Raw genomic sequence first — 12,301 nt, forward strand, 5'->3', positions numbered from 1 at the left:
CATCCTTGTGGAAAGGGACATAGTCCAGAAAATACAACCCAGTGGGCCAGCCACACCTCCAGCCCTGTGACGGGCACCCACCACCACCAAGGGCACTCAGGCGCAGATGCCCCCGGGAGAACACCACCTTCATTCAGCCCGGGTGGCCGCATTAGGGGAAGGTTCCTTCTAGGAGAGAAAGTCTCGAGTCAGGCTTTGTGGAGAAAGGTTTCTACACCCCGAGCGTTCCTGACACAACCCAACCAGCCTGGTGCTGCACCACAGGGCTCACACCTCAGATCAAGACAACGGGTGCCCAGACACAGCCCAATGACGAGGGCATGCAGGGCGTCCAGGATGCAGGGCAGAGAGAGAAGTGAGGGGTGAGTCACAGATGTGCCCCCCGCTCTGAGCCCAACGGGGCCCTGAATAGCTTTTCCTGCCCCCTCAGACAGAGGCTGCACAGGTCCAGCTGCCATCTCCTCTTGGTGGTGTCCTCTGTCAAGAGCACGTCAGGGTGATGAGCCATCTGGGACAGGTCACCCTCCCAGCACCGAGAAGCCGACGGGGGAGGAACAGACTCCTCTGCATTGTGATGCAATTGTGAACAAAAAGTCCTCTTCGTGAAACAGGAAAAATACACTCCCTCCAAACAATGGATTGAACACGGATGTGATTTCTAAAGGAGAAGACTGACGGCAGGGACACTGACACTGAAGTCCTGCATGTGTAATAACACCGAAGAGGGCAGGGAATCGCTGCGTCCTGTGACCTGAAGGCCACTGTGAAGGAAAACAATGCAGTGAAAGAAAGTTCCTCCTATGTGGACATTGTATCACGTTTATTTATCTTCCGAGATATGCTTACGGCCTTTAAAACATATTAAAATAGGCTATGCTATTATCTCTTAAAATATCTATTTTCCCTCAGGTAACTGGAGACGCACCCTGCTACTCCTCACGTCACTCCTGTTCCCTAAACCAGGCTGGGCCTCCCACTCGCCCCACAGGCAGGTGAGGTACGACAGCCAGAAACCCCAAATCTGCAGTTCTCCCCAGGATGAAATGAAACACAGTGTGACAGGCTTCTGATAAGGGAGTCGATGTCTGTTTATTAAGGTAGTTGCTCATAAAAGTGACTTTCAGTAACATTTTCAGTATAAAAATGGATTTACATTTCATTTCTGGAAAACTGTTGTGTACAGTGATCTGACCGTGGCTAGGAGTCCCAGGGACAGCAGCCTCTGCTCAGGGCAGACTCTGTGATTCACTCTCTGTCCTGCTGCTGCCCCATGTGGGGGAGAACACGTGGGCTGAGAAAGAAAACAGCGTGTGCAAACCTGACAGATGTCAAGGGTCCCAACACAGTTCCTTCAGCAAAAATAAAGCCCAGTTCTAAGAGGTGCAGCGAAGTGCTGACACTCAACAGGCAGCTGACCAGGCCCTGCAGGGCTCTGAGCAGGCAGGCGAGTCCCAAGGAGAGTCAGTGACAGCACGTGGGGCAAGGGAGCTGGACAGGAGACCCCAGATGGCGCGGCACCTGGGTGAGAGCCCTGGACCCCACACCAAGGCAGAGGGGTGGCCCTGAAGGACTCTGGGCAGGAAATGACAGGCTCTGAGGGTGTCCAGACGCGGATCTCCACTGCCTGGGGGAGGGCGATCAGCCAGGGGAAGAGGCCAGGGAGCGCCACTTGCCCAGGAGGCGGCGGCGGGGGAGGAAGAGCAGATGAGGAGGTACAGGGTGTGCCCTGAGCAAGGCAGCAGGGGTAACGAAGCTCTCAGTGACTCCTCCCAATAGCCAGGGGACAACAGTGACAGTCTCAGATGGCCCTGAGCATGTGAGCTGCTCATCCACATCAGTCAAAGGCAAAGCCAGGACCTGAACTTCCCATCCCAAGCCCTACATCCATGCAAGCCAGACCAGACTGGGTCAGAGGCTAGAAGGGAGCTCGCAGGATTGCCTGGGGAAGCCTCGACCCAAAACCTGGCCCTCGCTCCAGCCCAGAGCATCCGCCTGGGCATGACACTGGCGGCAGCTGTAGGGGTGCCCTGGGCATATGCCGGGCTCCCAGGGTGCCATACCTGCCAGCCAGCCCAGGGAGTGGTGATGGGCTGGGCGCTGGCTGTCCCTGCATGTAGCAGTGCCCCATGGCAGTGACAACTGCTGCCTGCCCCTCACCCATTTATGCTCGGCCTCCCCTGTGCATTTCTGTGTCCATAAGTGTCCCCTGTGCATTTCTGTGTCCGTAAGACTACTATAAGCCCTGTAGGCACCTCACAAACAGCATTCCACGCAGGTGGGTTCATGTCCCAGGGGCATGGGGCTCCCTGCTGCACAGACTTGGGATGTTCCATGACAGACCCCCATACGCAGGCGAGCTCACAACCCAGGGGTATGAGGCTCCATGACATCCCCCCATACGCAGGCGAGCTCACGACCCAGGGGTATGAGGCTCCATGACACCCCCCCATACGCAGGCGAGCTCACGACCCAGGGGCATGAGGCTCCATGACACCCCCCCATACGCAGGCGAGCTCACGACCCAGTGGCATGGGGCTCCATGACACCCCCCCATACGCAGGCGAGCTCACGACCCAGGGGCATGGGGCTCCATGACACTCCCCCATACGCAGGCGAGCTCACGACCCAGGGGCATGGGGCTCCATGACACCCCCCCATACGCAGGCGAGCTCACAACCCAGGGGTATGAGGCTCCGTGACACCCCCCCATACGCAGGCGAGCTCACAACCCAGGGGTATGAGGCTCCGTGACACCCCCCCATACGCAGGCGAGCTCACGACCCAGGGGCATGGGGCTCCATGACACCCCCCCATACGCAGGTGAGCTCACGACCCAGGGGCATGGGGCTCCATGACACCCCCCCATACGCAGGCGAGCTCACGACCCAGGGGCATGGGGCTCCCTGCTGCACAGCCTCAGGATGCTCCATGAGCACGCCCCGCGCTGGGCTGTTCACAGATGCACACTACATGCCATTGTCACAGGGTTGCCCTCGTGTCCCTCAGCCCGGCAGACAAAAGGTGCAGGAGCAGCCTGCCCAGGGCCGACCCCAGCCCAGAGCCCACTTGACACTCAGGAATCACACAGGCGCAGCTGCTCCTCTCCCAAGAACTTAGCTATTGGTCAGAAAACACCTCCTAACCTCACTACCTTGAGGAGGCCGTGCCCAGAGGTGGCGGAAGGCGCTGTGCCTCCTCAGGGGTCACGGCTCCTGTGCCCCCTTCCTCACCCAAGCCCGACAAGCTACTCTCAGAAATGAACCTACAGTAAAAATCAAGAGTCTAAGCCACCCACCCTGTCCCCATCCCTGCCTCCACCCTGGTCCCCAGACTCACATCTGTGAGATGTGAGGGAGTTGAGGGGTTGGAGCCCAAGACAGGGTTATGGGAGGGCTCCCCAACCCGGCCAGGACCCCTTGGCCTCACGGGAACGCACAAACGGCACCCAGCAGGCAGGCATGTTCTCAGGGGCGGCCGGCAAGGGCTCTCTCAGGGTACAGCTGGGAGAAGCGGCCGAGGGCCCAGATGGGGAAGATGTTCCTGTAGCTCGTGTAGGAGATGGCGCAGGACTTGTTGAAGACCCCGGCAATGTTTTCCTAAAAGAACACAGAAATAAACACAAAGGCTTCACCAGTCAGCTGAGGGCTAGTCCCTGAACCCGGCTGTTGGCTTGGCTGGCTTGTGGGTGAGTCAGCCTGGAAAGGGCTAATTAAGCAAGAGCACAGGAAAGCAGGTAGTCCATCCCGCATCAGTCATGGCACCATCAGCCCAGCTCAGACTCCCCGCCCTGCAGCAAACCCTGAGCCAGGGTCACCAGCCCCTCATGACCACATCAGCTGCCACCAACTCAGCCTCATCTCAGGGGAGGGCAGTCGGCCTCACATGACCTCATGACACCCACACCACAGGGACTTCTGGCTCAGTGAGGGGCCACTAGGTCATCTGGAGTGGGAGGGCCTGTCGTGGAGCAAAAGGGCTTCCTGCCCACTGGCTTCTCCCATCCAGCTCCTCCCCCACCCAGAGCATCACTTGAAAAAACAGCAAGATCTGGACTTTAGGACCCGATCACCTGCCACAGACCTGCCACCAACTCTGGCATTCACTGGCAGAGTTGACACCTCCCAAGTATCCAAAGTACCCCAAAAAGGACACAGAGCGTGGAAACAGCCACGCACACTGGAGGTTGATGCTGGGCCTTGTGCGCTCAGGTCCCTCGTGGCATACCTGCGGCCAGTCGCCATTGGGGAGCTGTTTCTCAAGCAGACACCGGACTCCTCTCTCCTGGGCCTCGACGTCAGGATGCCTGGCGGAAGAGGAGGCTGAAACACACCCAGCGTGCATGCCCCCACAGCATCATCCTCACCCTCACAGCTGACCATAAGGGCAAACCCTGGAATGCTTCAGTGAAAATGGATGCGTCTAAACTGACGCCCACAGGCCCTGCCAGGTGCAGCCAGCACCTCGGGCTCTTGCCACACCTTCTTCCTAGGCTCCCTGAGAAGCGGAGCCACAGCAATGACAGGCTGGGGACACAGGCCTCCTCAGGCCTGCCCTGGTGTCCCCCTGAAGAGGATGCGAAGCCTTGTTCCCACCTGGCCCGCTGGTCCTCACGGGCCTCTGGAGACCCACAGGAGCTCACGCTTACTTGCTGGCCAGGATGAAACACCAAGAAGGATCCAGGGCTCAGTGGGCCCAGCTCAACTGTGGGTCCCTGACTGTCCTGCCCTCAGGGGTCCCCTAGACCCTGCTGCTCCTGCTCAAGCAGACCTGCCCTAGCTTTTAGGGTTTTAGGAAGATTCCCCAAATGGCCACAAACCTAACAGGGCAGCACAGACGGGATGTTGCGGGTGCATCTGTATGTATGTGTGCACAGGTGCCTGTGCATGCATACGTGTGTGCATAGACCTGTGTGTATGTGCATCTGTCTCCATGTACCTATGTCTGTGTGTGGCACAGACGGGATGTTGCGGGTGCATCTGTATGTGTGTGGACACAGGTGCCTGTGCATCCATACGTGTGTGCATAGACCTGTGTGTATGTGCATCTGTCTCCATGTACCTATGTCTGTGTGTGGCACAGACGGGATGTTGCGGGTGCATCTGTATGTATGTGTGCACAGGTGCCTGTGCATCCATACGTGTGTGCATAGACCTGTGTGTATGTGCATCTGTCTCCATGTACCTATGTCTGTGTGTGGCACAGATGGGATGCTGTGGGTGCATCTGTATCTGTGTACACAGGTGCCTGTGCATGCATACGTGTGTGCATAGACCTGTGTGTATGTGCAGCTGTCTCCATGTACCTATGTCTGTGTGTGGCACAGATGGGATGCTGTGGGTGCATCTGTATGTGTGTGGACACAGGTGCCTGTGCATGCATATGTGTGTGCATAGACCTGTGTGTGCATCTGTCTCCATGTACATCTGTGTGTACACATCAGTGTGTGCACACGCATGCCTGCATGCATCTGTGTGTGTGTGCACCTGGCACATATGTGGCTCAGCACCAGCTGTGAATACAGGAGGGCCACAGAGAGCAGCTGCTGTGACTGTCATCACTACCACACCAGCAAGCAGCATCCTCATCACAGCCCACTTCGCTGTTTCCATGGGTCCCTGATGCGCCTGCTCTTCCACTGACACTGCTAACGGTGGGTGGTTCACTTCTAAGAGGCGAGCCTCTCTGCAGGGCCCCACTTGGTCAGAGCAGCCCATGTTCTTGCCCCAGGAACCAGGCACGTGGCTCTTGTAGGTGTCTGTTCCCAGAATGGCAGCTGACCTGGCCCACAGGCCTCCCCTCCTCTCTACATTCACTCAGCCCAGGCCACTGGCTCACAGCTGATTGTCCCTCCTCTACCCAAACCCAAGGCTCAGGGATGGGTCCCACTGTCCCCACCGAACAGCCATCAGCCCCATCAGGGCCCAGCATGTGTTGTGGATCTGGGACTGGGCACTCTGCACATAACGCCGCTCCTCGCAGGACTCAAAGTCCTCCCCCCAGCCTCCGTCTGCCATCTGCCGGGACAGCAGGAAGTCACAGGCCCGGGAGACCGCTGCACAGGCAGTCCTGCAAAGACCAGAGACAGGAGACACCATCACACCAAGGAAGGTCCCAGACCCCTGGCTTCTCACCCTAGTAGGCTGCCTTAGGGTATGGGGAGGAGCCTGCACTACGGGGCCACCCTACCTAAGGGCCATGGGCCACTACTGAAACCCGAGCTTGACTTTTGCAGATGTGAACTGGGAACAGATACTCCTGCCTCCCAGAGTCCCTGGGAAGACAAAGGGACATGAGAGTACTGCGGATGGCCTCACGGACACGTCAGGCTGAGTGAGGTCCGCAGTGCTTGGGAGCAGCGTCTCACAAACTGCACCCAGCCAACCACAGTGCTCCCCACCTCTAAACATCCACACTGCAGACTCTGGGAGACAGTGGGGCAGCTGGAGGTAGGGCTGGGAGAGAGCAGGGCAGCTGGAGACAGGGCTGGGAGAGAGCGGGGCAGCTGGAGACAGGGCTGGGAGAGTGGGGCGGCTGGAGACAGGGCTGAGAGAGTGGGGCAACTGGAGACAAGGCTGGGGCCAGAGATCTCCTGCCTTCTAACCCGCTCCAGCGGGGCCCTGGACCCTAATCCTCCTACTCAGGGTTGGGAGGCATCTGTGTGCCTGGAGGGGCCGGAGGCCAGAAGCGTCCCTCCAGCATACATGTCAGGAAGCTCTAGAGAGCTGTGGGACCAGGGAAACATCCTCATTTCAACCGGGGATCTTATCTCACTGTTTAAAAATATTAAAAACAGGCCAGGCACATTGGCTCATGCCTGTAACCCCAGCGCTCTGGAGGGCCGAGGTAGGAAGACTGCTTAAGCCCAGACCAGTGTGAGCAACACAGCAAGACCCCATCTCTACATAAAAGTTTTAAAGGATTAGCCTGGGGTGGTGGCGTGCACCTGTGGTCCCAGCCACTCGGGAGAATCGCTTGAGCCCAGGAGTTTGAGACTGCAGTGAGCTAGGATCATGCCACTGCATGTCAGCCCAGTTGACAGAGCGAGACTCCATCTCAAAAACAAACAAACAAACCAACCCTAAAACCAAATGTCAAAGCAAAAAACACCCACGACAGAGCATTGGGTTGAGAACCCCCGCCCGCCAGAGGAAAGGCACTCACTCACCCATCTTGGTAGGTCTGCCCCATGCAGGCGAAGGCCTCCAGGCCAAACCAGGTGCCATAGGTAAAGCAAACTCCCCAGGAGCTGGAGGGAGACAGGGAGAGCCTCAGCCCTTCCACCCTGTTCACAGCCGGTGTGTGAAACAACACACATTCTGCAACAATCACACGTGCCCCAGCCAGCCCACCAACTCCAGTGCCTCAGGCATTAAGGCCATGGAAGACAGCAGCTCTGTCTGCTGGACCCTAAGGGCAAGCAGACAGGGTGGAGGGGAATAGCCACGCTCAGGCTACAGCGCGCTCCCAGCAGCCCAGCTGCGCCCAGCAACATACTGAGCAATTTCCACCGGGGCAAAGGCCACGCATGCCACAAAGGAACGAGGTCCCCCAGAAGTCATGGGCTGGCAGCTCACTTCCAGAAACTTCTGGTGCAGCAACAACATACAAGCCAACATTTATGAACGCAGTGTGTGAGAGTAGAAACCTCTGGATCCCATGCATGTCTGCACTCACGGGCGGAGGCTCACTCACCCTTCCCAGGAGCCATCAGCCCTCTGCTGCCGCCGACAGAACTCTAAGCCCTGCGTGAGGGTCTCCCTGGAACACATGAGATTGGTCCAGTGAACATTCCAGTAAAACGGCAGTTTACCTATCCCAATTCCACCCTTTACAGGGTCTCAAAAGAATGAGAATGGTCTCCCTTAAAAACCACATAAAAATAAACAGTTTACACAGACCGATGAGGGTTTTAAAAAGAAGCAACTACAGGACACCAGAGCGGGAAGCGGATTGGCAGAGTCCGAGAAAGGGACGTGAGGGGAAAGCAAGGCCTTGGGAAGCCCCTGCAGACACAGCTGCAAACAGGAGCAGCATCCCTGAGATCCAGTGACCCAGGCTTGAGCAAACCCAACAAAGTGAACTAAATAAAAACAGGAAAAAATCAATTAGAGAGAAAACAAAAATTCAGAAGACAAGACCCATCCTACATCTAACTGATATTTCCAAAAAATAACCAGTTCTCTGAAAAGGTCGGAGTGAAGTGTCTACTCCAGTATCACCCTGTGGGACGTGGGACTTGTCTTTAACCAGCAGATCGAGGCAGGGTTGATGGGTGTGGGTCCTGGGACCGAGGTCTGTGTGAACGCGACTCCCATGGTGCCAGCAGACTCCCTCTACCAACTCTCCCTTCTCGCTTTTGTGAAGATGCCATCTAGAGAGGCCCCCGCAGCAAACGGCAGTCGGCAGCTTCCAGCTGAGGAATGGGATCGTGCCGAGGACCCTGTGCGCTCAGAGGCAGATCCTTCCTCACTGGAAGCTCAGGCGAGACCCGAGTCCTGGCTAAGACCCTGACTGAAGCCCGGAGAGACCCTGAGGCAGAGGACGACCCACGAGGCCGCGCCTGGACTTCTGACACACAGAAACGGTGAAGTATTCAATGTGTGTTGTTCTAAGCCACTATGTTTGTATCAATATTGTTACTCGGCAACAGGTAACAAATACAAACAGTCAAAGTACAAATTAGTAATATTAGCAATAAAAGGATAGAACTACAGATATGGTGAGAAATGACAAGAAAATTTTATGTATTACATTTGCAAACTTAGAGAAAAAATCTACAAATTAGAAAAGTTAACTTATCAAAACTGCCTCAATCAAGAAATAGAGAACCTAAACAGTCCTAAAACTACTAAAAGAATGAGTCAAAATGTAAACTTTTCCCAGAAAATAAACTCTAGGCCTAGGAATTTTATAAATGAATGCAACTAAATTATCAGACACACTCATTCTAATCTCACACAAACTCTTCCAGAGAATAGAAAGGAGGAACACTCTCTAGCTCATTCTAGGAACCCAGAGAAATAAGATATGGAAAAGTGAAAATTTCAGGCTCACTCATGAACACAGATGCAAAACTCTAAATTAAAACTGAGAAACTGGCCGGGCGCGGTGGCTCATGCCTGTAATCCCAGCACTTTGGGAGGCCGAGGCAGGCGGATCACGAGGTCAGGAGATCGAGACCATCCTGGCTAACACCGTGAAACCCCGTCTCTACTAAAAATACAAAAAATTAGCTGGGCATGATGGCAGGCACCTGTAGTCCCAGCTACTCGGGAGGCTGAGGCAGGAGAACGGCGTGAACCCGGGAGGCAGAACTTGCAGTGAGCCGAGATTGTGCCACTGCACTCCAGCCTGGGAGACAGAGTGAGACTCCGTCTCATTTTAAACAACAACTGAGAAACTGAACACTGTCTTAAATATAGACCAATACTAAGGTCTATCTCAGAAATACAAAGGTGTCTTAACATTAGAAAAATCCATAATAATCCTCTAAATTAACAAAGGACACAAATATATAATCATCTCAAAGCAAACAAGGGATTTGAGACCAGCCTGGGCAACAGAGCAAGATCCCATCTCTACAAAAAAATTTAAAAATTAGCTGAGCGTAGTGGCACATGCCTGTGGTCCTAGCTACTCAGGAGGCTGAGACAGGAGGATTCCTTAAGCCCAGGAGTTTGAGGCTGCAGTGAGCTATGATGGCACCAATGCACTCTGCCTGGGCAACAGAGTAAGACTGCATCCCTTAAAAAAAAAAGAGTCAATTGTTTTCCTACCAGCAATGAACAATTAGATTTTGACATTTAAAACACAATGCCATTTACATTAGCACCAAAAAAATGAAATCCTTAGGTATAAACAACAAAATATGTACAAGATATGATGAAAACTACAAAATTCTGATGAAAGAAATAAAAGATCTTTCCAACTTGAGCTACAGATTCAATGTAATCCCAACCAAAGTCTCAGCAAGTTATTTTGTAAACTATCGACAAACTGATTCTAAAATGTATATGGAGAGGGAAAAAAAGCCAGAATAGTCAAAACACTATTGAAAGAGAACACTAAAGTGAGAACACTGATGGTAACCAACTTCAATACTACAGAGCTACAGGAACCAAGACAGTGTGGGACTGGTGAGAACAAACAGATCAATGGAACAGAACAGAGAGCTCAGAAATAGACCCATGCAAATGCAGTCAACTGATTTTTTACAAAGAAACAAAGGCAACAAAAAGACCCAAAAACAGCCTTCTTGACAGATGGTGCCGAAACAACTGGACATCGTCATGCCAAAAAAAAAAAAAAAAATCTAGACACGAACCATAAACTCTTCACAAAAGTTAACTCAAAATGAATCATAGACCTAGACGTAGAATGCAAAACTTAAAAAATCCTAGAATATAACACAGGAAAAAATCTAGGTACCCTTGGGCTTGGCAGTAACTTTTTAGATACAACACCAAAAACATGATACATGAAAGCTGGACTTCCTTGAAATGAAAACATGGACTTCCTTGAAATGAAAACTGGCTCTCCAAAAGATACTGTTAATAGAATGAAAAGACAAGACACAGACAGGCAGAAAATATTTGCGAAAGACATATCTGATAAAGGACTGGCAGCCAAAATATATGAAGAACTAAAACTCAACAATAAGAAAACTTAATTTAAAAATGAGCCAAAGACTTTAAAGGACACGTCACTGAAAAAGATATACAGATGGCAAATAACTATATAACAAGATTTTAACATAATGCCATTAGGGAATTGCAAATTGAAACAAGGAGATACCACTACAGACACCTCTTAGAAAGGCTAAAACCCAAAACACAACAGCAGATGCTGGTGAGGATGTGGAGCAACAGAACGCTCATCATTGCTGGTGGAAACGCAAACGTGCAGCCACTTAAGATACAGTTTGGCAGCTTCTTACAGAACTAAACACACTCTTACCATAGGACTCGGCAATCACGCTTCTTGGCATTTACCCAAATGAGCTGAAAACTTACGTGCACGCTAACATTGATAGCAATTTTATTCATACTTGCCAAAACTTGGAAGCAAGCAAGACATTCACCTTAGTAGGTGAATGAATAAACTGTGGTACATCCAGACAATGGAATATTATTCAGCACTAAAAAGAAATGTGCTACTGAGCCATAGACAGAGACTCAGGAATCTTAAATGCTTATTACTAAGTGAAAGAGGTCAGTCTGAAAAGGCAAAACTATGGAGACAGTAAAAATATCAGTGTTTGCTACTAAGGGGTTCCAGAGGCGGGGACAGTGCAGAGGACTCTGGGGCAGTGAAATCCTGTGTGACACTGCAGTGGTGGGCACATGCATCACACATCTGTGAAACCACAGAATGAACAACATGAAGAGGAACCTGAATGTAAACAATGGACTCTGGACGATAATAATTTATGAATGTTGACTCATCAACTGTAGCAAATGCACCACTTTAATGCAAGATGTTAGTATTGGGGACAATACTAAATATAGTATTGATGGAAAGTGCGAGGAGTTAGCGGCTTTATGGGAACACTGCATCTTCCACTCAAATTTTCTGTAAATTTAAAGCTGCTATAAAAGATAAAGTACATAAATTTTTTTAAAAGTTTAGCAAAATTGTCTAGCTATGAGATCAGAATCAAAATCAATTGCATAAGAATCTATGAGTCCACAGTGATAAATAAATAAACGGAGGCAAAGGAAAAGCTTTTGGAAGAACACCAACTAATACATATGGAAGGAATGATAATTTTGTAAGTATTATGCAAATAATTGATTCAGGCAAGAATCATCATCAAATGCTAACACTAACAGGTATAAGTATGATGAGAAATAGGACATTTACATAGTCTAAAACTGTTTCCCCCTAAAGAAAAAAAAAAGCAACTTCATAGTGGAGAAACTAAGTATAGTGGTCATCACCTTAATCAAGGGATCAAAGTTGACACGTGCTTCCTGGTAAGGTGCAGGAGAAGGCCCCATTTCTTCTGCAATCTTCCTGACAAAAATGTACAACTTCATAACCTGAATCTAATCACGAGACACCAGAAAAAAAACACTGAGGATATTCTACAAAATAACTTGCTGAACAATTCAAAAATGACAAAGTCATCGAACACAAGGAAAGATTAAGGAATTATTCCAGGTTAAAAGGGTGTCAATGTGATAACTAAATGCAACCCACGTGCACAGTGAGAAGGGTAAGGAAAACAGAAAAAGAAAAGAAAAATAATTAAAAATAAACAAATGCAACCCATGATACTGGATTAAAGCTTGAGGGAAAA

At 51.4% G+C, this 12,301-nt stretch overlaps 1 protein-coding gene and 1 pseudogene across 4 annotated transcripts in view; both read right to left on the minus strand.

Annotated features, from left to right (window-relative positions):
* Positions 1-1,067: 1,067 nt before the first annotated feature.
* On the minus strand, positions 1,068-2,533 carry LOC101177880 (annotated as a pseudogene). The gene has a single exon (XR_180292.3). The product of XR_180292.3 is annotated as an uncharacterized LOC101177880 (transcript).
* Positions 2,534-2,794: 261 nt separating this feature from the next.
* LSS (lanosterol synthase) overlaps positions 2,795-12,301 on the minus strand; it is a 36,058-nt gene continuing 26,551 nt past the window's right edge. For all 3 annotated transcript variants that reach the window (XM_030806083.1, XM_030806084.1, XM_030806082.1), the window contains 5 exons: positions 7,693-7,758; positions 7,166-7,246; positions 5,896-6,066; positions 4,225-4,303; positions 2,795-3,596 (listed from right to left, as the gene is read on the minus strand). In XM_030806083.1, the coding sequence (XP_030661943.1) occupies positions 3,465-3,596; positions 4,225-4,303; positions 5,896-6,066; positions 7,166-7,246; positions 7,693-7,758 (529 nt within the window). In that variant the 3' untranslated portion in view covers positions 2,795-3,464. The remainder of the gene's footprint in view (positions 3,597-4,224; positions 4,304-5,895; positions 6,067-7,165; positions 7,247-7,692; positions 7,759-12,301) is intronic.

The sequence above is a fragment of the Nomascus leucogenys genome, chromosome 25 (assembly GCF_006542625.1).
Source record: "Nomascus leucogenys isolate Asia chromosome 25, Asia_NLE_v1, whole genome shotgun sequence".
In the NCBI taxonomy this organism is placed as follows: Eukaryota; Metazoa; Chordata; class Mammalia; order Primates; family Hylobatidae; genus Nomascus; species Nomascus leucogenys.